Source organism: Pelobates fuscus, chromosome 8, assembly GCF_036172605.1.
Source record: "Pelobates fuscus isolate aPelFus1 chromosome 8, aPelFus1.pri, whole genome shotgun sequence".
NCBI lineage: Eukaryota > Metazoa > Chordata > Amphibia > Anura > Pelobatidae > Pelobates > Pelobates fuscus.
Genome location: NC_086324.1, coordinates 54,098,609 through 54,124,868, shown reverse-complemented (window position 1 = coordinate 54,124,868; position 26,260 = coordinate 54,098,609). Strand labels below are relative to the sequence as shown.

Below are 26,260 nucleotides of genomic sequence, written 5' to 3'. Positions count from 1 at the left end.
TGTTTAAAGGTAAAGGAAAAGCACATAGATGCTGTGGTGTATCACCAAATTAATATATATATATATATATTACACAAGGTTCGTCTACATTAAAAGGTATTTATTTAGAAGACAACAACACAATACTATAAATGTATCACAAACACACAGCCCAGACCCACGGAGCAACAACCCTTTTAAATCTATCTATCTATATAGTAATCCCCTTCCCCACACGTTTGATCTCACCCACGGTTAGGCCTTCACATCTAGTAATGGCTCACTGCTGCAAGTCCAACATCACATCCACCAAGGAAGAAAAGGAAGCAACAGAGTGTAGCATGGTTCCCCATGCTAGCACATGGTGTCTGCACATCTGCTCAGCAGCACAGCCAAGAAGGAACAGAGAGGGATGAGGATAGTGGGGGGAGTGGTTATCTCTTTCCTGACTTGTAAATTACCATATCAATTACCATATCAAAGTAAAGCTTATCCCCCTGTAAGAAAGATCTACATGAACTTGATCACATGACCCCTGGTCACCATGCTAGTTTGATGACAGAATGTCACCACAGATGCAAGTACGGTGCTAAAAAGAACACCATTTAAAGGAACCGTCTATGCACAATAACAAAAACTGCCGGCTGTAGTGGTTATGGTGCTGGGTGTGCTCTGGTAACTTCCAGCGTTATAATGGCACACCGTTGAGCTTGGTCTGACAGCATACCTTTGTCTCGCTATGTGCCAATACAATATCTGCTGCATGTGGTCTTCTACATCAGGAAAGCAGGACAGCAGTCATTGATTGAGAGCACTCAGCTGACTCTCTCCGCCAGTGATTGAAGTTTTAATTTGCTCTAAAGTGACATCCGGCTTCTGCCATAGGATACTGGTTGTGGTGTAAAGGGCCCAATAGAACACAGGTAATTTATCGAAATGAGCTGAAATGATTATAGTATTTGCAATGTCATTTTAAGAGCAATCATTTTGAAATGACTTTTTAAAAGCTTTTGCTGTCTTATGTTTTATTAGGTCCCTGGAACCTTTATGGATGTAAATGTACTGATGGCTGTACAGCTTCTGATTGAGCAAGCTAATGTAGAAAATAATACTCCACTATTACAACAGATGTATCAATATTTGCTCTTTGATTTTCGAATCTGGAATCGTGGGGATTTTCCGTTTCGGATTGGTAGGTTTAGAAAAAAGCTTGGCATTGTTCAATGTGTGCATGTTTTGAATTTTGTGTTATAGCACATTGGCTTTTTTTTTTGTTTAATATATAAACACTGAAAAATATCTAAACTATAGCCACATCACCATGCTGATTTAAAATCTTAGTAATCCCAATAATAAGCAACTGCATTTGTTTGACTTACTGATTAATAAATCTATAAAGTATTGTGTCTTTTTAAACTAATCGTTCTCGTCAGGGTCCCGAAAGGTGATTAGTAACATTATTTAGCAAAATGTTTTTTTATTTGACTGCTACAGTAATCAACTTATTGCACACAATTGCGTGGGGCTTGGTGAAAAGAATGTACTGGTTCTAACCAGCAGTGACCAGGCAATCAAAAAACACTGTCCTAAACCTTTCCAGCATTGTCATTAAAAATGTGCTGTTGTACATGTGAGACATAAAATAAGTTCAGATATATTATCTCAAACTACTCAAGGGGGCGGTCCAAGGGGACTTTAGAGGTATACTACACACATAATTCACAAAGACCAGAAGAAAAGAAAAAATCCAAAAAAAACCCACAAATCGGAATATCCGAGTTTTGTAGTAAAATTACCAGGTTTTAATGTTTCTACAGTTTAGCTGTCAAAGGCTTTGTGAGTCTAATCAGTGGTAAGAATTGTTTTATCCTTCGTGCTTCCTGTTTTTAATCTCAATATTTGTAGGCTAATGGCATAGAACTATTGCTGCATTTACAATCCGTGTTCTCCATTTACACCTTGCTTAAATCTAGAACTTTGCAGTTGTTGCTGCCCCCACACCTTTTCAGAATTTCCTGAACCCACTATTTCATTAACGGCTCGAATGCAGCATCCTATCCTGATTATCCCGGATCTATTTCTTTAGATTCACGACATTTCTTGTTTTATAGACTTTCTTTTAAATATGTGAACAAATGCATGGTGGTTCTGCTTAGTGTGCCCAAATAAACTGGTTATATTTTTCTTTTGTTCATTTTCATAGTTCCCATTATTGTTTGTATTGGCAGAGAGTATTTATGCGTACTATCTGGAAGTACTGCTGTGCTAATCCCTTATCTTTTATATTTTACAGGGCACACACAGTACCTGTCTACAATTATAAAGGACTGCAGAAAACTCTTTCGAAAGAAATATGGCGTCCAGTTTATCTTGGATACCATCAGAGTTTATTACAGGTACAATTATTGGGAATTCAGCCAATCTGCACCTGATCAGTAGTAACAGATCACAAAGAAAGTAGTCTATGGTAGTTAGATTTCAGTATAAATCCCAAATATTTTTCAGGTTGTGAAAATGTTTAATATATTTCTGCCACCATTCAGGTGGGATAGACTATTTTCTGAAGTTAGAGAACGAGTAGAGAGAATGTGTCAGGTTGCTATTACTTAATGAGGGTTAGCCCCTAGATAGAACATAAAAGCTAGGAAGGGAACAGATAGGTCTAACCTGTTCCCCTTTAAAGCGGCACTGTCATGCCGAACTTACCTTTCCTCAATCTCTTCCTCTTCTCCCCCTCTCTCAGGATCTGTTATTCTTTTCTTCCTGTCTTCTTTAGTTTTCTTTAAAACCATAAGACAAAGTAGGGACTCTTTGTCTTATGGGATTCCTCCGCTTGACCAGCTCTGACCAGCGGAGGAGCAAAGTGTGCTTCATTTCCGCTGGTCAGAGCAATTTTCCCATGATCCCTAGCTTTCCTCCCAGTTCCCACAATACTTCCTGTCAGTATTGCCGAAAGTCCTGTCACTTAGACAGAACGCCGGCAAAACTGCCGAATTGCATCCTAACAGAATGAGAAGAGTTTCTCCATTGGTGTTAGGATGCAATTCGGTACTTTGTTCGGATCGGAATTTCATTCAAATGAATGAAACTCCGATCCTATTCATTGCTGTGGCTGCATCTTGCAGCCGCTTAGTAGATAACTCCCTAATTCCCACGGTATTAGGGAGCTATCTACTAAAAGGCTGAAAGACCTAAATTGGTCTTTCAGCCAAATTTACTAACACCAAGTAAAAATGACTTGGTATTAGTAAATAATATGCCCCTACTCGCTATACCGCGAGTAGGGGCATGTCTAGTAAGCAGTGAGCAGCCTGTGGCTGCTCACTGTAGAAAAAAAATAAAAAAAATATTGCCCCCCACCCCTAAATGACGGGTGGGGGCCGTAAAGTAAAATAAGGGAGGGAGACCTATTGTCCCCCCCGGCCCCCACCCCTGAGCGGTGGGTGGGGGCCATAAAGATAATGAGGGGGGACGACCTACTGTCCTCCCCCCCGGCCCCCACCCCTGGGCGGCGGGTGGGGGCCATAATAGTAGTAGGGGGGGGGGGGACCTACTGTCCTCCCCCCCGGCCCCCACCCCTGGCCGGCGGGTGGGGGCCATAATAGTAATAAAGGGCGGGGGGTGGACCTACTGTCCTCCCCCCCGGCCCCCACCCCTGGGCGGCGGGTGGGGGCCATAATAGTAATAAGGGGGGGGGGACCTACTGTCCTCCACCCCCCGGCCCCCACCCCTGGGCGGCGGGTGGGGGCCATAATAGTAATAGGGGGGGGGACCTACTGTCCTCCCCCCCCCCGGCCCCCACCCCTGGGCGGCGGGTGGGGGCCATAATAGTAATAAGGGGGGGGGGACCTACTGTCCTCCAGCCCCCGGCCCCCACCCCTGGGCGGCGGGTGGGGGCCCTAATGGAAAAAAGGGGGGGGGGACCTACTGTCCTCCCCCCCGGCCCCCACCCCTGGGCGGCGGGTGGGGGCCATAATAGTAATAAGGGGGGGGGGGATCTACTGTCCTCCCCCCCCGGCCCCCACCCCTGGGCGGCGGGTGGGGGCCATAACGATAATGGGGGGGGGGACCTACTGTCCTCCCCCCGCCCCCACCCCTGGGCGGCGGGTGGGGGCACTAAGTAAATCCCCCCCCCCCATCAAGGTGACTAGGGGTGCCCAAGCCCCTAGTCACCCACCCCCCACCCAAATAAAAAATGCCCCTACCTACCCCCCTCACCCTAAAAAATAGTGAGGGGGGAATAAAATTGCTAACCTGTAAAGTAAAATTAAACTTACCATTCAACGTCTTCTTTTTAACATTCTTTATTTTTGTTTTGCATGAAATCACAGTCTGGCGTGCTGCGCCACAGAAGCTGCAGCCAGCCATCCAGTCAATAACATAGAGTGACATGGTATGAGAAATGCAGTACATTTATCCAAAGTGGTATAAGAGAAAAAGAAAAAAGGAAATTAGCAAATTTAATATTGCAGACATGGAAAGTAAACACATTATGTTTTTAGATTCTAGCCGAACTATTCACATTGTGACTCCAGTGTATTTATAGGGTATCACACATATAAAACCTTTTCGTTTAACGAAGATCGTCTATGTTATGCGGCTGCGTATGCTTTTTATTCTTAAACGACTTAATATGGTGTAACTCACGTCAGTAAGGTGTTTATTGTTAAAAAAGATTGTACATTCTGGCACCTTGTCTAAATTTAGTGAGGCATTCAGGGGCCCTTCGCCTGTGTACAGTGCCTTTCCCCAAGACAGTGGTTCGAACCCCCTGAGTGACCTGCAGAGGTAACTGGTTGATACACCTTTTCTTATTTGGGACAATTACCGAAGTGGGTCCGACAGTTAAGTGTTCGAGTCGAGAAGTAAATGACAGTTCTCTTTAAGAGCCTAAGAGGGTAACGAAAATTATGACCTACTAAAAGGTTCCTTCTGGACACATTGAAACACCACATTGCAGTTGAACTCTAAAGTGTTCTGAGAACATGTTGGGGTTTGCATTGCTGAATTGCTAAGCTGCCTAGTAGACAACGCTGCCCCATAATTATGAGTGCACAGTGAACTGTACAAGTTATAAGACCCTGCCTGGTTCGCCATGGAATGGGGTGCCTCCCCTGTCACCTTATGGGGGCCTGTTCCCAGCACTGGCAATTTACTATGCTGTCGAGATAGCTGGTATGTATATTGGTGCAGGTAGTGCAGGTGTGAGCTTAGGATTTGAAAACAGGGAGCAAAATAAAATAAATATACAAAAATTGAGTCATATTCTCTGGGCTATTTCCTATCATATAATCATAGGCTCAAGTCCTAAGAACGTTTCACTTCGTCTAACAACATGTCTAATACTAGGCAAGTAAATATATAGCAGATGAGTTCACTACATAATGATAGATGCCCATTGAATTCTCTTTGTCAGGTTAGCAGGTATTAAGTAACTAAATTCTACACATATATCTCTGCTCCTAGCAACATGTTAAATAATAGGTACTTTAGTTCATAATTAGCTGTTTCTCGCGGTGGTGTGCTGAAGGAATCAGGAGTGGTTCGTAGGATGATTGAAGCACAAGTTGCAGCGTTCCAAACACCCCCAGTCCATATAGTCTGCCGGTCAATAGGTTTACATCTCAGTCTTTGGGGGGAAGATAATTGATTCTGAGGAGTGATTGCATCTGAGGGCTCTGTCTTGTGTAAACTGTGGGGGTGGGTGTCCGGTTCGATAAGCGTGGTGACTCTTCCTGCCAATATAGTAGCACTGCTTCTGAGCGTAGGCTCCGCCCAGCCTGAAGACCAGGCAATCAATAGTTTTGTGCAGTCAGGGACCCCCCAAAATCAGTGCACTGCTCCCAACTCCTTTTGGGGGTCAGCGTTGTGATCCCGGACTGTTAGAACAGCTTTTAAGTACATTGGTTATCCCTGCCAGCTAGGTCGCCTCGCCCTGGGTTTTCAAGACTGTCAGTATCAGTCGCCAGATCCTTGTATATAGACTCTAACCTGGGCGGGGGTGGGACAGGTTTGCCTTTGGGGTTACCCCGTCCGTTGTGGTTTTCTGTGTGTCCGAGACCCCTAGTTGGGTGTCCGGGAGCTTTAATGCCGCTAAGAATGCGGTAGGGTCCTCTCCCGCCGATACGGTGAGCACTTCATCTCCGCGGGTCACCACCAGGGTTCCCGATAGTCCCCATCGGTATCTCACGCCATTTTCTCTCAGATGCCTGGTGACAACCTGCAGCTTGCGTCGTTCCAGTAGAACCGAGAAGGGTAAGTCATCATAAATCTTAAGATGGTGGTTTTCTACTTGGATCGTAGGTTGTCTCCTGGCTTGGGTTATTATCGCCCCTTTGAGTGATACATCCCGGGTGATTGCAATTATGTCCCTGGGGGCATCTACAGGTGCCGTTGGGGCCTTCCGAATCCTGAACGCGGAGACCAGTGAGGGCTCTCCGTTTTCTCCTGTTATGCCCAGTGTTTCTGCCGCTTTATTTGCGTATCGTAGTAAGGCCTCTGGGCCTACCGTTTCTGGTGCACCGCGAATGCGTATGTTTCGTCTGCGGTGTCGCGCCTCCAGGGAGCCCACGGTGCGTGCTAGCCTCTGCACCTGTTGCGAGAGAGCTTCAACTTGGGAGCTTGTGGCTTTGAGCTGCCCGTCCCTAGCTTCCTCTCGGGTTTCCACCTCCTCGATTCTCCTTGTGATGCTTCCCATCTCAGCTTGCACTGCCGCCAGGTCTGCCTTCCAGACCGCACGTAAGTCTAGTAGGAGTTTTTTTATGTCTCCCTTAGTGGAGGGCGAGGTGTCGGAGTCTGAGTCGGCTTTTCGGTGTACACCACTCGTGGTCTGCGGTCCCCCGGATCTCCCTTCCTCGTGGGAGTCCTCCGACTCGCTGGAACCTTGTGGTTCTTCCAGCGCCATCTTGGGTCGGGCCTGTTGTTGCGGCCTGTCGAATGACCATCGGATGTCTGGCAGGTTAGAGCACTCTGCATGCGCCGTTCTTCTATTTTTTCGGCCCATAACTGACCCGGGAGGGTTAGGGTCGCAGTGGGTTAAGTTGTGTGTTCAGTTTTTGCCTTTCGTCGTGGTTTTTAATCGATTTTAGAGTGGTGGAGGACGGAGCTCTCCACCAGCACGTCTGATCAGGTTCACAGCTGGCCACGCCCCCCATCTCGACGTCTTCTTTTTTCTAAAATCTTCATTTTTCAGCCCCAAAAAAGGCCAAATAAAAAACCATCATAGCCGTCGAACTAAAAATAAAATAAAAAACCCGAGCGCAAAAAAAAAAACCTGACGAAAAAGAAAAAACCCGAGCGCACAAAAAAATAATCCATCTTCACCCATGGAGGGCTCCGCGCAGACTGAGCTCCGCAGGGCGGGGCAAGGCTTATAAAGCCTTGCCCCGCCCTGCAATTAGCCTAAGAACACTCTGATTGGTGGGTTTAAGCCAATCAGAGTGCTCTTTGTCATTTTACAAGCGTGGGAAAGTTCTTTGGAATTTTCCCACGCTTGTAAAATGACACAGAGCACTGTGATTGGATGGCTTGAAATCCATCCAATCACAGTGCTCTGTGTCATTTTACAAGCGTGGGAAAGTTCTTTGGAACTTTCCCACGCTTGTAAAATGACACAGAGCACTGTGATTGGATGGCTTGAAATCCATCCAATCACAGTGCTCTGTGTCATTTTACAAGCGTGGGAAAATTCCAAAGAACTTTCCCACGCTTGTAAAATGACACAGAGCACTGTGATTGGATGGATTTCAAGCCATCCAATCACAGTGCTCTGTGACATTTTACAAGCGTGGGAAAATTCCAAAGAACTTTCCCACGCTTGTAAAATGACAAAGAGCACTCTGATTGGCTTAAACCCACCAATCAGAGTGTTCTTAGGCTAATTGCAGGGCGGGGCAAGGCTTTATAAGCCTTGCCCCGCCCTGCGGAGCTCAGTCTGCGCGGAGCCCTCCATGGGTGAAGATGGATTATTTTTTTGTGCGCTCGGGTTTTTTCTTTTTCGTCGGGTTTTTTTTTTGCGCTCGGGTTTTTTATTTTATTTTTAGTTCGACGGCTATGATGGTTTTTTATTTGGCCTTTTTTGGGGCTGAAAAATGAAGATTTTAGAAAAAAGAAGACGTCGAATGGTAAGTTTAATTTTACTTTACAGGTTAGCAATTTTATTCCCCCCTCACTATTTTTTAGGGTGAGGGGGGTAGGTAGGGGCATTTTTTATTTGGGTGGGGGGTGGGTGACTAGGGGCTTGGGCACCCCTAGTCACCTTGATGGGGGGGGGGGATTTACTTAGTGCCCCCACCCGCCGCCCAGGGGTGGGGGCGGGGGGAGGACAGTAGGTCCCCCCCCATTATCGTTATGGCCCCCACCCGCCGCCCAGGGGTGGGGGCCGGGGGGGGGGGAAGGACAGTAGATCCCCCCCCCCCTTATTACTATTATGGCCCCCACCCGCCGCCCAGGGGTGGGGGCCGGGGGAAGGACAGTAGGTCCCCCCCCCTTTTTTCCATTAGGGCCCCCACCCGCCGCCCAGGGGTGGGGGCCGGGGGCTGGAGGACAGTAGGTCCCCCCCCCTTATTACTATTATGGCCCCCACCCGCCGCCCAGGGGTGGGGGCCGGGGGGGAGGACAGTAGGCCCCCCCCCCCTTTTTCCATTAGGGCCCCCACCCGCCGCCCAGGGGTGGGGGCCGGGGGCTGGAGGACAGTAGGTCCCCCCCCCCTTATTACTATTATGGCCCCCACCCGCCGCCCAGGGGTGGGGGCCGGGGGGTGGAGGACAGTCGGTCCCCCCCCCCCCCTATTACTATTATGGCCCCCACCCGCCGCCCAGGGGTGGGGGCCGGGGGGTGGAGGACAGTAGGTCCCCCCCCCTTATTACTATTATGGCCCCCACCCGCCGCCCAGGGGTGGGGGCCTGAGGGGAGGACAGTAGGTCCCCCCTCATTCCCATTATGGCCCCCACCCGCCGTCCAGGGGTGGGGGCCGGCGGGGGAGGACAGTAGGCCCCCCGTCCCCCCCTTATTACCCCCTTTTTTTTTTTTTTTACAGTGAGCAGCCACAGGCTGCTCACTGTTTAGTGGACATGCCCCTACTCGCGATATAGCGAGTAGGGGCATTGGGGAGATTTTAATCTCCCTTGTGCTATTATGGGGGTCATATTGACCCCCATAGAGTGAGGGGGGGACCTGGGGGGCTTATGAAGTGGTGGGGAGCTCTGCTCCCTGCCGCTTCTATAGTTACATATTACAAGGAGGGAGCTGCACGCCGGTAGCTCCCTCCTTGTAATAAACTGAACGAACAAACTAACACTGATACACAGTGTTAGTTTGTTCGTCTGATTTTTTTCTATTCATTCATTCGTCTGTCTGATGAATGAATGAATAGGTGAAATTCCCGTTCGCATGTCCAGGTGTTTCACTGGGCATGTGCGGGAATCTCAGGGCTATCTAGTGTGGGCAGATGACGTGTCCCACAGGGACTTCACCTACCCACACAAAGATGGCGGCGCCCTGAATAAAGATCGGGCAGAAAATAAAGAATAAAAAATAGGTAATGTGGGGGGCATAGGGGCATTTGGGGATGACTAGGGGGTCGATTGGATGTAGTTGAGGCGGGAGGGGGGTTAAAAAAAAAACGGAATTCGGCATGACAGTGCCGCTTTAAAGCTTTGGAATATTAGAGCAACCCCATATGAATTAGTAAAAGCTGATACAATAAAATATAACTTTTAATTAGCGTAAGTAAAAATATATCCCTACATGTCATTAAACAATAAAAGTAAACGGGGGGAGAAAAAAACCAAAACAAATCAAAAGAAGATATATGCTAAAAGTTGCTACCTTTGTCTAGTAATAGCACCTATGGCACGGGGATTTTACAAAAATAGATAATGTAAAAATAGTAGTTTCAATCTTCCAAGAAACTCAGTGGTGGTAACGTAACCCCCAACTCCCATCACCCAGTGCTAACGTGATAGCATAATCTCCTTCTCCCCATCACGAACGATGTAGCTGGAACTACCTACTGACTACATAAAATAATCTATTAAAATAATTGAGCAGGGTGGCTAATCCGGGAAGGAAGTTTAACCCCTTAAGGACCAAACTTCTGCAATAAAAGGGAATCATGACATGTCACACATGTCATGTGTCCTTAAGGGGTTAAACTGCAGCTCGATCCCCTGTCACCCCTGCGCCCCTCTGCTACTAAAGTCCCGCCGTGCGTTTTGCAGAGTATTGGCTCTTTCTTGGCTCCCTATACTCGGCAAAACGCGCGTCGGGACTTTAGTAGAAGAGGGGGGCAGGGGTGACAGGGGATCGAGCTGCAGCTTAAACTTCCTCCCCGGATTAGCCACCCTGCTCAATTATTTTAATAGATTATTTTATGTAGTCAGTAGGTAGTTCCAGCTACATCGTTTGTGAGGGGGAGAAGGAGATTATGCTATCACGTTGGCACTGGGTGATGGGAGTTGGGGGGATACGTTACCACCACTGAGTTTCTTGGAAGATTGAAACTACTATTTTTACATGATCTATTTTTGTAAAATCCCTGTGCCATAGGTGCTATTACTAGACAAAGGTAGCACGTTTAGCATATATCTTCTTTTGATTTGTTTCATTTTTTTTCTCTCCCCCCCCCCCCTGTTTACTTTTATTGTTTAATAACATGTAGGGATATATTTTTACTTAAGCTAATTAAAAGTTATATTTTATTGTATCAGCTTTTACTAATTCATATGGGGTTGCTCTAATATTCCAAAGCTTTAAAGGATAACAGTTTAGACCTATCTGCTCTCTTTTCAGATAGACTATTTTCAGTTTATTACTCATATTGAAGAATTGTTTAATGAAAAAAAGAATAACATTTTTACAAAAATCTGATTGTTCTATGTTGTGGTGTAACTTACTTCTGGTAACATTTCAGTTTACATTATAAATATATAACTATTATTGTTTCACCTTGGGTAACTGATAGCTGAATCCTAATATATGTTATTGATTGAATTCAATATCAAACATTATAATTAAGTTGAAAATGCTCAGGCAAACCTGTTCAACCCAAAACCTTTTTTCTTTTTTTTGGGGAAATACCCATTTAATGCTCTGGTTTATAAGTAAATGGGAATCCTTGAATATATCATTGTAATCATAATACTATTATTATTTATACCGCCCCAGGAAATTCCGTGGTGCTGTACAATAATAGAATTACAACTTTTATATTTTGGCATTTTATGTTCTCAGCAAAGAAAACTCTTTGACATGTGATGATTTGACAACAATCAGGACTTATCTCTTTGGACTGATCAAATATTTCCTGAACAAAGGTGGGACCTATGATGAGATCCAGAGTATCGTAGGATATATAGCTGCTATCAACGATGAGGAACAGGTAAGTAGAACATAATGTATTTATATTCCACTGTCTAACCTAAAATTTGAATGTACATTTACATGCTTGTCGTCCAGTGTAATATGAGAATTGCTAAGTAAGTAGTTTGCAGCAGTCTTTATATTGTTGTACTGTTTTTTTCAATACAAGTGTCAATTAGTTTTGCAATGGGAGATACAACGGCATGTTTTTTTTATTTTATGCTGTGCATTATATTTATTTAGGATTTTTTTTTTTATATAAATTGCTGAAACGTAGGATTTAAATTTTTCCATTTACCAACCATAACAATGCAACTAGTAAAATTTGTGCTATGACTTCTTAATTCATGTGTTTTTTTTTTGTTTTTGTTTTTTTTTAGCTGTCTGGGATATTAGAAATCCTCCTTCGCCTTCTGAACAGTGGCCCAACTCGAGACCAGTTATTCTTGCTTCTCTTTGAGCCAGGTTGTGCAGATATCTTTTACACTTTGTTGCTCAACCAGAGATATTCTGACAATCTGAAAGAACTTGTCTTCAAGGTATACAGCTCATTGTTTATATAGTTCATTAAAATGGACAAATGTGCTGGGTTTTTTTTTGTTTCTCTTTTTGCTTTATGGTTACTTTGGCTGCAAGAAAAACATATGCATAAATCCAACATGCATACAGATTTTTTTTTATTTTAATTATTTGTTTATTATTTGGCAGTCCTTTGCATATATAAGGTAATTATTGGTGTAACAAATCACTAATTACACAGTATTCCCTTTTTCTTGAAATGAGAAATGTAGCTTTCAACACAATACATAATATAAAGTTATGAAGATTGGATGAATGCACTGTGCATGTAGAATAAGTCTGGCCTTTCTTTACATTGCCTGATTTGTCCCTTGCATACTAATAAGACATGATTCAACGTATACAAATATTAATGATCTTAATCCAGTCGGTGGATATAGTGTGCCCTTTCTACATTGGGCACACAAGACTTTCTGTGAACATGCTCTGTCCCGAGGATATCTGCCAAATTCAAATGCAGACCAAACCAGCAGTAACTGGCAAGGTTTTAGTTTGTTCAGGCTTGACAAAAGGTCTCTGTGTAGACCAAAACATTTCCAGTGGAATTATTGCTGATAAATCGTTCCAAGTTTCAGTGAACGACGACATGTATTGCTTGGGAAATCTTAAATGCTTAATCTAAAGTACCATTAAAGGGACATACTCCTTTATGAGGCTGTATTAAATCTTGCACCTCTTAACGCTTTACCAGCATCATTTTGCATCATAAAACGTAACTTGTGGCATTCGCTGTTTTGCAGATACTTGAACAGATGTTGAAATGTAACAAAGTTTATGAGAAGAGCAAGCAACGCATTCGGCTGAGGGAAATTGGCTACTCTGGGCTCGGCTTGTTGATGAATGATGCCCCCATCTCCAGTGTGTTTATTAAAGGACTTCTTAACCAGATCATCAGTGCAGGTAGAAATGGAATTCTAACATTGCACCTTTTCTAATTTGCAGTTCATTATTGAAATTAAATAATTCAATTTCCTAAACTTTTAGACATAGAAGCAGTTTGGATTTTAATTCCTGTGAGAGTGATAGTTGATCCTCTCTTGAATTTTTTTTTTTTTTTTTTTTTTTTTTTACAGAGTGATTATTGACTAACTACAAAGGACATTATACCGCTGTATCTAGTCATCTGTAATTTGGAGAGGGGAAAATAACTTGCGATAAAAGTTGCAGATTTTCAGTTGTGGTTTATTCATTAAACAGCACTGGTTGTTAAAAATATATTGAATAACTTACCAAGCTTGACTGTAGCAGAGTTGGAGATTTTTCTTGTTTCACGGTCAGCAATTTTGCCCTAAATGCTGCAGATGAAATAAAAACAAATATATATTTTTTTGAGTAAAAGTTGTTTTAATATTCCGTATTTAAACTATGAATAGTTTTACATGTATATACTGTAACAGTTCCAAAATAATTCTGAAAAACAGTAGCATGGGCCGCAAAAGAGTTTGTAAATAAACTGGAGTGATAAAAGATTTTTTTGAAGAAAACAAAGGTTGTGTGGTGGTTACTAGTCCAAACAATCATATAAGCAATGAGACTTTTTAGCCAGACTAGTATAAACTTCCAGTCTTGTGGATACACTTTATAAGGGAAAGTTTAAGGCACAGTTAACTATGCAAATTTTTCGGGCAGTGGACAGATTATATTTAGAGTTACAAAAACTCTAACTGATAGAGCAAGTCATTATTTATTTGCAAGTTTGCATGTAGTGAGTTTTTTCAAAATTAGTTTTTTTTTTAATTGGTGCTACTAAATTAAAGTGATGCAATAAACCAGCTTTATATGCAGAGTAAACAGCAGCCTTCGGATACAGCAAGAAAACCTGTGACTAGTTTACAGTAAAACAAACGTGTCAGAACTTTGTCAAGAAAAAACTTAATACTGTTTTATTTTGCTTCAAAAACATTTCAGCATTCTAGACAAAAAATAAAACCGAACACAAAAAAAACCCCATACAATGCAAGCAAGGTAAATGTACAGAATGTTTTTGAACTTCCAGATACTGTACTCAATCTTCAATTTATCCAAGGAAGACACGAATACAGTCATACCGCACTTATCTATTTATATTAAAAAAATAATAATAATTTAAAAAAAAAAAACAACATGTTTCTCATGCCAGCTGAACCCCTTTGGCAGCCAATGGCAGAATGCTATTTCACTATATACAAAAAAAAAAGCTAAACGGACGCCTTACGTAGTGTATAAAAATTGATCTCAACGTGCATGCTTTGGGCCTGAAAGGCAAACCCTGGGAAGGTGTTAAAATCCTGGAATGTTTAAGCCCCGAACTACCAACAGCTCCAAAAATATGCACCATTAGGAACTGGTCTAGTTTACAGATTAGATATGTACAGTTTATAACACAGGATTTTCTAAATAAAAAAAATATTTTGGAACACCTTAAATAAAAAAATGCTTGAAACATTTTTAAATGCTTTGTTACACCAACAGCAAAGTGCACAGAGTAAGGATAACACCATAGTGCCTTTTCATTTTTAAAAATGTTTGGAAATATATACAACTTTGATACAGTTTCAGATTGCTCGTTTTAAAGACATGGCTACATAATGTAAATCTGCTGCAACTCCATGAGCTTTTTTTTTTTTTTTTTTTTAAACTATGATATCCGAACCCAATTTTGCAATTAAACCTAATGAGGGCAGTTGACCATCATGACAGCAACAGATGACGGTTCCCCTACTCTATGGTATTCACACGGACAGAATATACAAGTTCTTTATTTATCATCATCTTCCTCCTCATCATCATCTTCCTCATTCTCTTCATCATCGCCATCATCATCTTCCTCAACCTTTTTCTGGGCAATTTTAGGAGCAAACTTAGCGCAATCAACTTTTTTTTTTTTCTTTCAACCTTTGGACTTGCAGTCCGCAACATCCTTCTCATACTTTTCCTTCAGTTTAGCTTCCTTATTATTGTAGGGCTGCTTCTCACTGTCACTCAAGTTATTCCACATCTCACCCAGTTTTTTTGCTTAATCACCAATAGTGATACCAGGATTTGTGGATTTGATTTTAGGACGGAATTCTGAGCATAAAAAGAAAAATCCAGATGGTGGTCTTTTAAGGAGCATTAGGGTCCTTCTTCTTGCTTCCCTTAAAAGGTCCAAAGTCTTTCATCTCCCGGTCATATCACACTTTATCTTATTTTGCCAGATCCTCAAATTTGCGTTTTTCATTGGCTGACATTATCTTCCATATCTCTGAGCATTTCTTGTAGCAGTCTGCAAAGTTGACAGGGATTTCAGGGTTGTTCTTCTTGTGCTCCTCACGACATGTCTGCACAAAGTAGCCTTAAGCAGACATCTTGCCTTTCGTCTTCTTCCGATCTGTTTTCTATTGGTTTAGCAGATTATTCCCTATTTTTTGTGTATATATATTTCATGGAAGACAGGAGGAAGTCTTCGGGGTACCCTTGGAAGCTTCACCTTGTACAGGGAAGTTTCTGTCTGCTAACATCTCAATTGCACTAATTGCACCTCTTGGTTTGTGAACACACATATCTTATTTTATCTGCTCCTCACGACACGTCTGCACAAAGTCGGCATAAGCAGACATCTTGCCTTTCGGCTTCTTCGGATCACCTTTTGCAATTTTGCAACTGTATTGTTCAGCTAGTGCAGATTAATTTTTTAATTCATTATAATTTGCTGTTTGATGAAATTAACCTATTGGTTATCATTTTGCCAAACGTTGCACTATTTCAGGCAGATTAAGATGTATACATTTGTCAGTCTTTAAAATCATAGCTATTGGAATTATTATTTTTATTTTTTATGGTCAACTGATGCCTTTTTTCTTCTGTGTCCATGGATCACTTTTTTTTTTTGAGTGTGGTTGCAAATAAAAGCATACTTCCAGATAAACAAGTAAATAGTTAAAGGGACACTCTAAGCATCAAACCAACTTTAGTTTAATGAATTGTTTTTGGTGTCTAGATAATGCTCCTGGCAGTCTCAGTGTTCAATTATCTGCCGTTGAAGAGTTAAAAATAAACAGAAGCTTAAATGACTTAAGTCCAACATGTTAGAGAATTGAGCAGTTACACTGCAGGGATGCGACCTATACGCCCAAAACTGCTTCATTAAGCTAAAGTTGCTATGGTGCTTAAAGTATCCTTTTAATACAAATCAATACTTAGGAAACATCTTGGAAATATCTGTCTCATTATCCCTGTAATCACTCTAAATGAGCGAATGAGTCCCAGGTGGAATGTTCATTAATGTATCCAGAAGCACAGATCCACTGCTTTTGGGTATGTTAATCTCGAGCGTTCCACTGTTTCATTCTTTCATAACCATGGGCTTATTTGAACTTTACATTAGCTCCTTTTGTCACAATAATATTAGAGAATCTAATGCTGTAATGAGTTCTCTAATCTTATGAAAATAGTTGACTGTCAGATAAGATTAATTTCTTCATATTTAAGAAAAAAAAATTTTCCATTTTAATTTTATGAACAATAGTAACAAAGCAAAATATAAACTTTCGCTGTTCTGCTCATTCATGAATAAGTTAAATTAATTCATTTATCCTTGCTGTAAGTTACTTTGGTTCTTCCAATACAAACCTATTCCCTATCCCTGTTTGCACTTAAGATGTTGGTTACTTTTCAGGGTTTATTTAATAAACAGTAAATTAATAGAATTTCTATTCTATTTTTAACTTGCATGTCATACAGAATTCTCCTCTGCTTTTTCTTTATTTCCATTTAGAATTAAATAGAATCTGCAAACAATAAATCTTAAACCGATAATAATATAACGCTGGTAAGAATTAATTATGTAGTAATTGTAAACAGAACAAAGGGTGTTTATTTATGATGAGCTAATATTTAAAAATAAAAATAAAATTTATATTAATTCCTTTTTTTTTGTTTGTCTTCTCAACCGACAGATCCTGTTCTAAATTACAGAGACTTGTTAGCTGTAGTACACTTGTCTCACAAATCAGATCTCACAATCCGAGTCGCCATCTGCAGGAAGGTTTGTTTACACTATAAACCATGTTTCCTTTTTCTTTTTGTGAATATTTTTTAAAATGTATTATGAATCGTTTTATTGTTGAAGGGAAATTGATCAATGAAACTCCTATCTGTGATAGCTGGACACTAAAAGCATTTTAAAAAAGGTGACATAACACAAAATGAAAAGTTAGCAGTTCGAAGCTGCATATGTATAAAAAGTCCAAAAGAAACAAACTAAATTAAGTGGAAGTGCCAACCATCATGCCTTCTAAGTTTACTTGGTGCCCACATAGCCCCAAAAATAGCTATCTCTGTCATCAAAACAAGTTATCGGACAGTATAAGATTGATAATAAAACACATGTAATTGTGCAAATTCATAAATTATATTTTGCAATGACTTGCTATGTGTCATTATGTGAAATACCCCAAATCACATTTGCTTTTTTTCCCCTCACATGTGCACAGATATTTCAGATTCTGCGTTTACAGCAGGATGCTGCCCAGCAGATGGCACAACAATTAGGCTGGCAGGAAACATTGTTGAGGCTCTTCATGAAGGAAAATTCTGAGTTCAAGCCTAGTTTTAAAGATAACTGTGCAAATAACCTTAAGGAAGATTGCAAGACCACCCTGACTGAGGATTTGCAGATGATATATCCAGGAAAAGTGACCGTGTACACAGAGGATAACTTCACCTCAAACAATAACCAATGTAACAGCTGGCCTATGGAAACCAAGTCCCTCGATTCAAGTATGCAGTCCACTTGCACGTTGTTGGATGATGAAGAGGCTTCTTTCAGTGAGGCACAGCTTAGGGTCGATGACCAAGAAGAGTTGTGGCCTGGTGACCACTCACATCTCACTTTGGAGCTGGCACAATTTGATTTAGGAGACAATGAAAACCAGAATCCAGGGAGCTTGTCCAGTACACCTTCACCTGTAGAAGTATCAAAGTCTTTCATTATTAATCAGTCTGATAAAGAATCCAATGGTTCTAGTGATCTACCTTTTAGGGATAACATCTCCCTAAGTGTAAACCTGGAAAGCAGAGAGGTGAGAATTAGTAATAATGTTTGGAAAATACATTTTAAAGTATATGTTCAGAATAACGGTAGAAAAATGAATAACCCTTTATTAATTGCTTATGTTGTGTTTTAGAAGTATGGGTTCAGTTTGGGAGCACTCACACTGTGCTATCCAGGCCTGTAACCACCTCTAGCGATACAAGTAAAATAAAGTTTTTTTTTTTTGTTTTTTTTAAGAAATATCTTAACAATCATCTGCTCTTATTAAAAGATCAGTAATGTTGCAACATATGGTGGAACATTGCAAACACTTAATGCCTATGTTGCCTAAAAGTCAATTAATTGCATGGGACTTAAGCCTCAACACGATTAAGATCTTACTTTTACATACATTTAACATTTAAAACATGTTAAGGGTTTGCGGTTTTCCTCTCATCTGTAAGCAGTGTTACTTCTATCCCACTGTATTTTTAATTTCTGGATTGAACAGTATCAGCGGTTTCAACGTGGAAGCTGGAGTAACTGGGGATTTTACTTAGATTTCTGCCTATTGACATGAAGTGATACATTGACATTAATACTGAACAGATTCCTTTCCTCTACCAGTATGTTGGCATCCTTTGCTTCAGTGTGCATTGTGGCTTTCAACAGATATCATATTTAATAGTTGTATCCAATTTTGGATTCTCTAAAATGTTGTAATATTTCTAAAAAGAAAAATACAAGTTTCATCAAGAGGGTTCTTAAAGGGACACTATAGTCACCTGAACAACTTTAGCTTAATGAAGCAGTTTTGGTGTATAGAACATGCCCCTGCAGCCTCGCTGTTCAATCCTCTGCCATTTAGGAGTTAAATACCTTTGTTTATGAACCCTAGTCACACCTCCCTGCATGTGACTTGTACAGCTTTCCATAAACACTTCCTGTAAAGAGAGCCCTATTTAGGCTTTCTTTGTTGCAAGTTCTGTTTCATTAAGATTTTCTTATCCCCTGCTATGTTAATAGCTTGCTAGACCCTGCAAGGCCCTCCTGTATGTGATTAAAGTTCAATTTAGAGATTGAGATACAATTATTTAAGGTAAATTACATCTGTTTGAAAGTGAAACCAGTTTTTTTTTTCATGCAGACTCTGTCAATCATAGCCAGGGGAGGTGTGGCTAGGGCTGCATAAACAGAAACAAAGTGATTTAACTCCTAAATGACAGTGAATTGAGCAGTGAAATTGCAGGGGAATGATCTATACACTAAAACTGCTTTATTTAGCTAAAGTAATTTAGGTGACTATAGTGTTCCTTTAAGTTAAACACATTATCATTTTAATGTGTATTTTTTTCATTAGCTAGTTTATAAAATAAATTATATAATTTATTATATAGAGCAAAATTATCTTTTTGTGTGTGTGTTTTTTTGAGAATGAGGGTAACAACAGATTACATGCAGACAATATCAATACCATGTACCTGGCATTGGTAAGGAAGAACTGTTGGAGATGAGTTTGAAGATCCGATTGGATGAGGGGGGCATATAAGAGTGAATCATTTAAACTCCAGATCGACTGAATTTTAATGTGTAGTAAGGACGTTATGGAGATGGTCACAGGGGCATGATCTGACCTTGATATGAGGGCCACGTTAGCAGAATATAGATTGTCTAGATGCCTATGTTGCATGAAGAAATCGTTTATGCGTGAGTAAGAGTTATGTGGATGGGAGTAGAAGATGTTGTCTTTGCCAGTTGAATGTAATTCACGCCAAGACTCAATTAATTGGAAGCCATGTAATCCTAAGATTTTGTCTGGGGAGACGAGTAGTGCCAGCAAATGTATCCATCCAAGACTCAAGGGGGAGGTTAAAATCTTCTCCTATGTAATGTCGTGGATTAGAAGGCTTTTTTACACTTATTCTGCAATTTTAAGTTACCGAAAGTGAATTGCATCTCGTTTGTCGTCTCCTTAAGGAACAGGTATCTACCCTACAGGTCCGCCATCTCCGCGTCTACCTGAAAAGGATCCTCGGCTGAAAAGAGGATCACTACGTTCCTTTGTTTTCTGTTGTTCCTCTGGGGATAGGGGAACACATAACACCCTTGCTTTGCTATGTCTCTGTTCCTGTCTCTCCCCTCCCTATGTTTTTTCTGTCACCGTCTCTTTTTCCCATATATATATATATATATATGGTTCTCGGAGGGAAGGAATCAAGCAACCATTCTGCACCATCGCCAAACCATTCCTTTAAATCAAAATAATCTTAAACAAACAAATGTGTTGCAGTCATAAAAGCAACAATCCCCTGCTGTCAAACGGTCTGCAGTGCCACCTTCAATGTAGTGTTAAAGTGCTTGTCAGCAGAGCCAATTACCTTTACTTACCACCACAGTTTTTTGACTGATAAGTTTGTTCTTCTCCTACATAGGATTGTGAAGAAGAACTCATACAGCTACTGACTGACATTCTACTCTGCCTAATGTGGAAAGGTCTTGACAAATCTGATGCTTCTACCTGGGTGGAAAGAGGCCAAGTATTCGCAGCACTGACCCATTTGGGGATGGTCAATGAATTGCTGCGACCCTCAGATGAAATAAAACTTCTGTAAGTAAAGCTTCCTTAGGATTTAAGATATTTTATTGTGGCAAAACAACCTTTTTGCAGCAATTTATTGTTCAAGATTTCCACTTCTTGATGTGCATGTATTACTCTGCCATCCTGAAACAATGTAACATGTTTATGGACAACCTAATTCAAGAAAAATGAGTGTATCATTAAAGGGACACTAAGCACCAAAACAATGCAGTGGTTTTAGTGGATAGACCAGGTATAGGCAACCTTCGGCACGCCAGATGTTTTGGACTACACCTCCCATGATGCTTTTCTAGCAATATGGGTGTAGGAGCATTATGGGGGATATAGTCCACAACATCTGGAGTGGCGAAGGTTGCCTATCCCTGGTATAGACCATGCTCATGCAATCTTGCTGATCAATTCTTTGCCATTTAGGAGTTAAATCACTTTGTTTATACAGCCCTAGTACCACCTTCCCTGGCAGAGACTGACACAGCCCCCAAACACACTTCCTGAAAAAGACTACATTTTTTAAGGGTTCCTTATTGCACAGTTTGCTTAATTTCGAATTTCTTATCTTTCTTTTCTGTTAATTATCTGCTACAGCAGGAGATAAAAAATTCTAACAAGAGAAAGTTCTGATTTGAAAGGAAAACTTGATTGAAAGTGAAACTTTTTTATAATGGATGCTTTGTGTGTGAGTCGAAGCCAGGGGAGGTGTGACTAGGGTTGCATAAACAGATACAAATGTAACTTATCTTCTTAATGGCAGAGGATTGAGCAGTAAGACAATATCTATACACCAAAGCTACTTCTTTAAGATAGTTTTTTGGTGCTTTGAGTGTCCCTTTAAGTGTCATTAATCTGTTCATGAAAATTGTGCGAAAATATAACTTTGCATGCTCTGCTTGGCGTTTATATCCGCACTCCTCTTAATATCACCTGTGAAAAGGCTGTTTTAATGAAATGGCTTGAGTTGTAATATGTTTTGAAGAGTAACTTGCACATAAGATTTTTGCACAACCTAATAACTAAAAGTTAGCTATGAGTTTGCTATATATCCAAATTTATAAAAAAAATGATTTATTGTTTGTAATTTTGATATGGATACTATTTTATAATTTACAATGTATGTCTGGCTGTCCATTTATATTAACCCTCTAGTTGTTGTACAAATGGGAACGTGTGTATTACGGCACAATGGAAGGGATGCTCGAATATGCATTTTTGTGCGGGATATCTATTCAGATGCCTGTGCACAGAGGGCTATGCCCAGTGGATAAGGAGGCATTGACTTCACCTTATATTTTTGCCCCTCTGTGCTGTTCACCTCAGTAAGTGCGAAGTATTTATTTGAGGGAATGAGGAGCTGTATCTTTCAGAGAAGTTGCAGTTCTGCTATAAATACAAAGTGACAGAATTTAAAACTGTTCTAGGTATTTTCTCGGCTACCAGTGGTGGTTAAATTTCTTCTTCTTAAAATCCTATAATGAAATCTGTTCCCCTCCCACCCCCCTCATTTTTTTGCATCTTATTAGAAAAATGTTTAAATTAAAGAATACTCTCTTCTGCTTTTCAGTTTGTTAGAAAAGATGCCAGAATGGGCTGTGACGGAGAGCAAAGAGTCAAAATTCCATGCTGAAAATGCAAATCGGTTGCTCCACATTGTTCAGGATTTTCTACAGTCAGAGGGCCTGGTCAATCCCAGTTTGTGGACTGGAAAGGTTAGATGGCCTGTCTGGTATACATATTGCACTCTCTTACCTGTGTTTTCTTCATTACTGTTCATGGACTAAACTTCAAGATGAATGGTAGAAGGAAGCATATCTTATATGTTCTTCTTTCAATGGGTTTGAGAGTGAATGTATGTTTGTGGTGTTTTAATACTGAACTTTTGTGTGGAAATGCCAATAAATGCATTGAGAAAAGTTGTCAACATTGGCATTCCAGCATGTGTTGGATTACATTTTACCATTTTGGAATTGCTTTGAAAATAGCTGGAGAATGATGGTTGGACAATCTAAGCGTAGAAAGGTCTACTTTTATGTATTGTTATGATCTTTTGATTTTTTTTTTAATAGCTGTTGGAAGAAATAGTGACACTCATGGACAGTCTGTCAGTGTGGTATTCGACTGGCCCGGAATCTGAGAACCTTTCCCTGGTAGAAATACGTCTCTTGCTTGGTTTCATTGGACAGGACAATCTGCAGGTTGGTGGAAAAAGGCAGGACCTTTGTCTTATTTTAGTGGACTTTGGCCCTTGTGGTATATTTTATTTTGTCACATTACCTCCTCAGTTCCCTGATGGTCCTTGTCTGTGATACTTGCACAGCTGGATCAGCAAATATTGACTATTCCTAAAACAAATGTTTCCTTCTGTTTATGGGAAATGTAAACATTGTCACTTATATCCTATATAAATGGTTCTTACGTGGCTATAATGAATAAATGTATGGGCCATGGTATTAGTGTAGAAAATGCAGAAATAGCAATGGAGGCCAACGAGGTAGCTTCTAAGTTTCATAAAACAGCTTGGTAAAATCTTTCTGCAATATCGGGAGAGCAACCAGATGGCCAGAATGTCAGGTCACCAAACATTCTTTATATTTAATCTGGAAAAATCCTAGAAAGCAATGCCAAAGCCTGTGTGCCATTTCTCTTATTAAGAAGTTTGTTGTTGTCCAGTTCAAGCAACTGTTAAATAAAGCATCTGTGCTTTTATGGCTTGCTTATTATCTCCTAGGTATGTGCAATGGCTACGGCAAAGCTCAACACCCTGTTACAGACGAAAGTCTTTGGAAACCAAGAGGAAGCATGTTACCTGCTCGGCAAACTTGAAGGAATTCTCAGTAAATCAATCCGGGAGAAGAGCGAGACCTACTCATTCCTCATTCCCATTGTACGGACCCTTGTGCAAAAAATCTATCAGCTGCTGTACATGAATCTTCACCTGCCTTCTCTTCCAATCACTAACGGAAGCCCTTCGTTTTATGAAGACTTTCAGGAGTATTGCAGTTCTGAGGAATGGAGAGTGTTCATTGATAAATACGTAAGTCACCTTTCAGCTAATTTTTTATTTATTTGAACATTGTCTTGGGGATGCCTTGTCTTGTTCTTGTATGGGGAACAGGGGAAACCAAGACAACATAAAGATATTCGGCTAGATATAGCTCCTAGTGAAAGTTGATGATGCAATGTCCATCTCTTGCACCAGATCATACCTTATATGAAACAATATGAAAGCGATACATTCAGCAAGATTCATGAGAGTATGGCCTTGTATTGGAAGGAATGCGGTGAAGCATACATGGTGAATATGCACAAACGTGAACGAGAAAGGGGCGAAAGCAAGCTGAAATTTCAGGTAATTGCATGCACTTACTGATCTTTTAAACTTATTCTGAATTCTGGTGTAGATATATATATATATCTGTATACGCTATATACACTGTATATTGGATTAGCCGTATTAGTCCAGTAGACAAGGTGCCATCCAATATGCACTAATCCAATATACACTACTATGATTTGGCTGGCAAGAGCAGTAATAACCTATATATCGGCTGGTAAGAGCAGTAATAACCTCACTGCCTTATAGACCATAGATTGTAAGCTTCTTTGAACTAATCCAATATACACTACTATGATTTGGCATCTATATATCGGCTGGTTAGAGCAGTAATAACTGCACTGCCTTATAGACCATAGATTGTAAGCTTGTTTAAGCAGGGTTCTCTTCGCCTCTTAATATTGTAATTGTAAAGTGCTGTGGAATATGTTGCCGCCCGCATAAATATTAGAAATAATAATACTCTGAAACTACCATGTGTCACACAGTTTAGATATTGCACCTAACAATCAGTTTTAATATTGGGTTTTACTTTTTCTTTTCTTTGTTTGTTATCCCTATCTTTTAATATACATGTCATGACTTGGTGTCCCTTTAAAGATTGTACAATTTCAACTATACATTACACTAGCCAAAGTGCTTTATTCTCTCTTTTACTTTTTATTGACCTTTCTGGGCTTTGTTGCAGTGCTGGTATAGCAGTAAAGGCAGAATCTAAGTGTGCTGTGAGCGGCTACACAAGCTACTTCCCACCCTGCGAAAGACAATGACGCATCTCACTACTCCTAATGTGCTCATGCACCCTCAGAAATGTGGGATGTTGATTGCATCATTTGAGAGGGGGGCAGGGGGGCACGTTTTTTTTGCAGCTATATTATCCAATCAAGGTGTCATGCTTTGTGTGGGGAAAGTCTGCAATAGTGATCTTCAGATAAGCTGATGTTTTATCTGTACATTTGCTGATTTTACCACCTGTATGTAAATTGTATCTATACCTAACTGAATGTGGACCTGTCATCTACAAATGCTGACAATTAAATTTTAAACTGTTCGACAGCTTGAGCGAACCTCTCTTCAAAGCTTGTGGCATGCCAACCTTTTTCTTTCTTTTTGCACTGTTAACTGTATGGTTTGTTCAGCTATTGTCCATTGCTGTTGAATACATTGTGCCACTGTGACTATTAAAATAATCTTTAGTAACATTGTTATTGGTTTGAAATATTTTCTATTTTGCTTTACGTGCATGCAGGATGCATTTTTGGAGCCATTTAACAGAAAGGCACGCCAGGAGAACTTGCGTTATAACAGCATGCTGAAACAAACAGCCAGCCAGTATACAGCAACATTAAGGCAGTGGAAAGCAGCGCAGAAATACCTCTTCTGTGAGCGTGGTCCGTGGGCAGACCGGTGGGTTTAACACTTCCTCCTAATACTTCTGAAATCATGGTGTGCTGCACTTTGTCCTGCTGACTCCATGACGTTGTTTGTTCAGTTTATGATAAATAGATAAATGAGAAACCAACTGGAAGAAGTCAAATCTGATGTGTATCCATAAAAAGAAGCAGTATTATTATATAATTTGCATGGCCCTGCCGAAGGAATTGTGTACTTCTTTCAACCATAATCTGGTTGAATTGCACACTCAATGCACCATACCCATTACATTTTGTTGTAGCAGTTATGGTGCCAGGAATGACCTGGCGGCACCCCAATGTACGTAGTCAAACCATTTTCTAATAGTGTAATTTCTTACCTGTGGTCTGCATGGCACCTAGTCTTCTTGCAGCTCAAAGCTCTCTCCACTTTGCAAAACCCAACAGTGCAACATGCACTCAGCCGATGAGTTGACCCTGCATGGCAGTGCTTTGCTCAGAATAGCTAACGGAAGTTGTAGCAGGAGCTTCTGGCACTCCCTTCCAGCTGTGAGGAGGCAGGGAGTGGAGACCAGCAGACTCCAAGTTAGAAGACAAACCGTTCGCAAAGGTGTTGACTACTTATATTTGGGGGAGCACCAGAGAAATGTAGTGGAAGTAGAAATACTGCACATTTGTCTAAGGACAGTGTACAGTGTTGCACTTCTTGGTCAGTGACTTAGGTGAAGGTAGTTAGGACAAATACTGAAGTGCACATTTAAGGTCAATCTCCTGATAATATTTTTTTTATTATTTTCATAAATATTTTCTCTGAAAGTTTTAGATACATCTTTAAATAGGAACACATTTACAGTACAATTAAAAGAGAAAATATTCTTCATGCTTCCATAAATTTTCCGTGCATTGCACCAACTCTTCTTAACTGTAAGATGTGACTCTCTAAATAGTTGTCCTCCAATCACCCAGTTGGAGCAATTATTCCTCATTGGGACTTGGATATAGGAATACAACTAGTCTAATATTTTATTTTATTTTTTTTTTAAATATGA

The 26,260-nt window shown here is 40.7% G+C and overlaps 1 protein-coding gene and 1 pseudogene across 2 annotated transcripts in view; one reads left to right on the top strand and one right to left on the bottom strand.

Annotated features, from left to right (window-relative positions):
• The window catches only part of NBEAL1 (neurobeachin like 1), a 126,891-nt gene that overhangs the window by 65,513 nt on the left and 35,118 nt on the right, over positions 1 to 26,260 (top strand). For both annotated transcript variants that reach the window (XM_063429833.1, XM_063429832.1), the window contains 13 exons: positions 1,012 to 1,171; positions 2,273 to 2,375; positions 11,212 to 11,359; positions 11,721 to 11,879; positions 12,660 to 12,819; positions 16,836 to 16,924; positions 17,373 to 17,960; positions 20,344 to 20,519; positions 22,069 to 22,213; positions 22,571 to 22,699; positions 23,233 to 23,538; positions 23,704 to 23,853; positions 25,088 to 25,245. In XM_063429833.1, the coding sequence (XP_063285903.1) occupies positions 1,012 to 1,171; positions 2,273 to 2,375; positions 11,212 to 11,359; positions 11,721 to 11,879; positions 12,660 to 12,819; positions 16,836 to 16,924; positions 17,373 to 17,960; positions 20,344 to 20,519; positions 22,069 to 22,213; positions 22,571 to 22,699; positions 23,233 to 23,538; positions 23,704 to 23,853; positions 25,088 to 25,245 (2,471 nt within the window). The remainder of the gene's footprint in view (positions 1 to 1,011; positions 1,172 to 2,272; positions 2,376 to 11,211; positions 11,360 to 11,720; positions 11,880 to 12,659; positions 12,820 to 16,835; positions 16,925 to 17,372; positions 17,961 to 20,343; positions 20,520 to 22,068; positions 22,214 to 22,570; positions 22,700 to 23,232; positions 23,539 to 23,703; positions 23,854 to 25,087; positions 25,246 to 26,260) is intronic.
• On the bottom strand, positions 14,657 to 16,447 carry LOC134570658 (high mobility group protein B3-like; annotated as a pseudogene).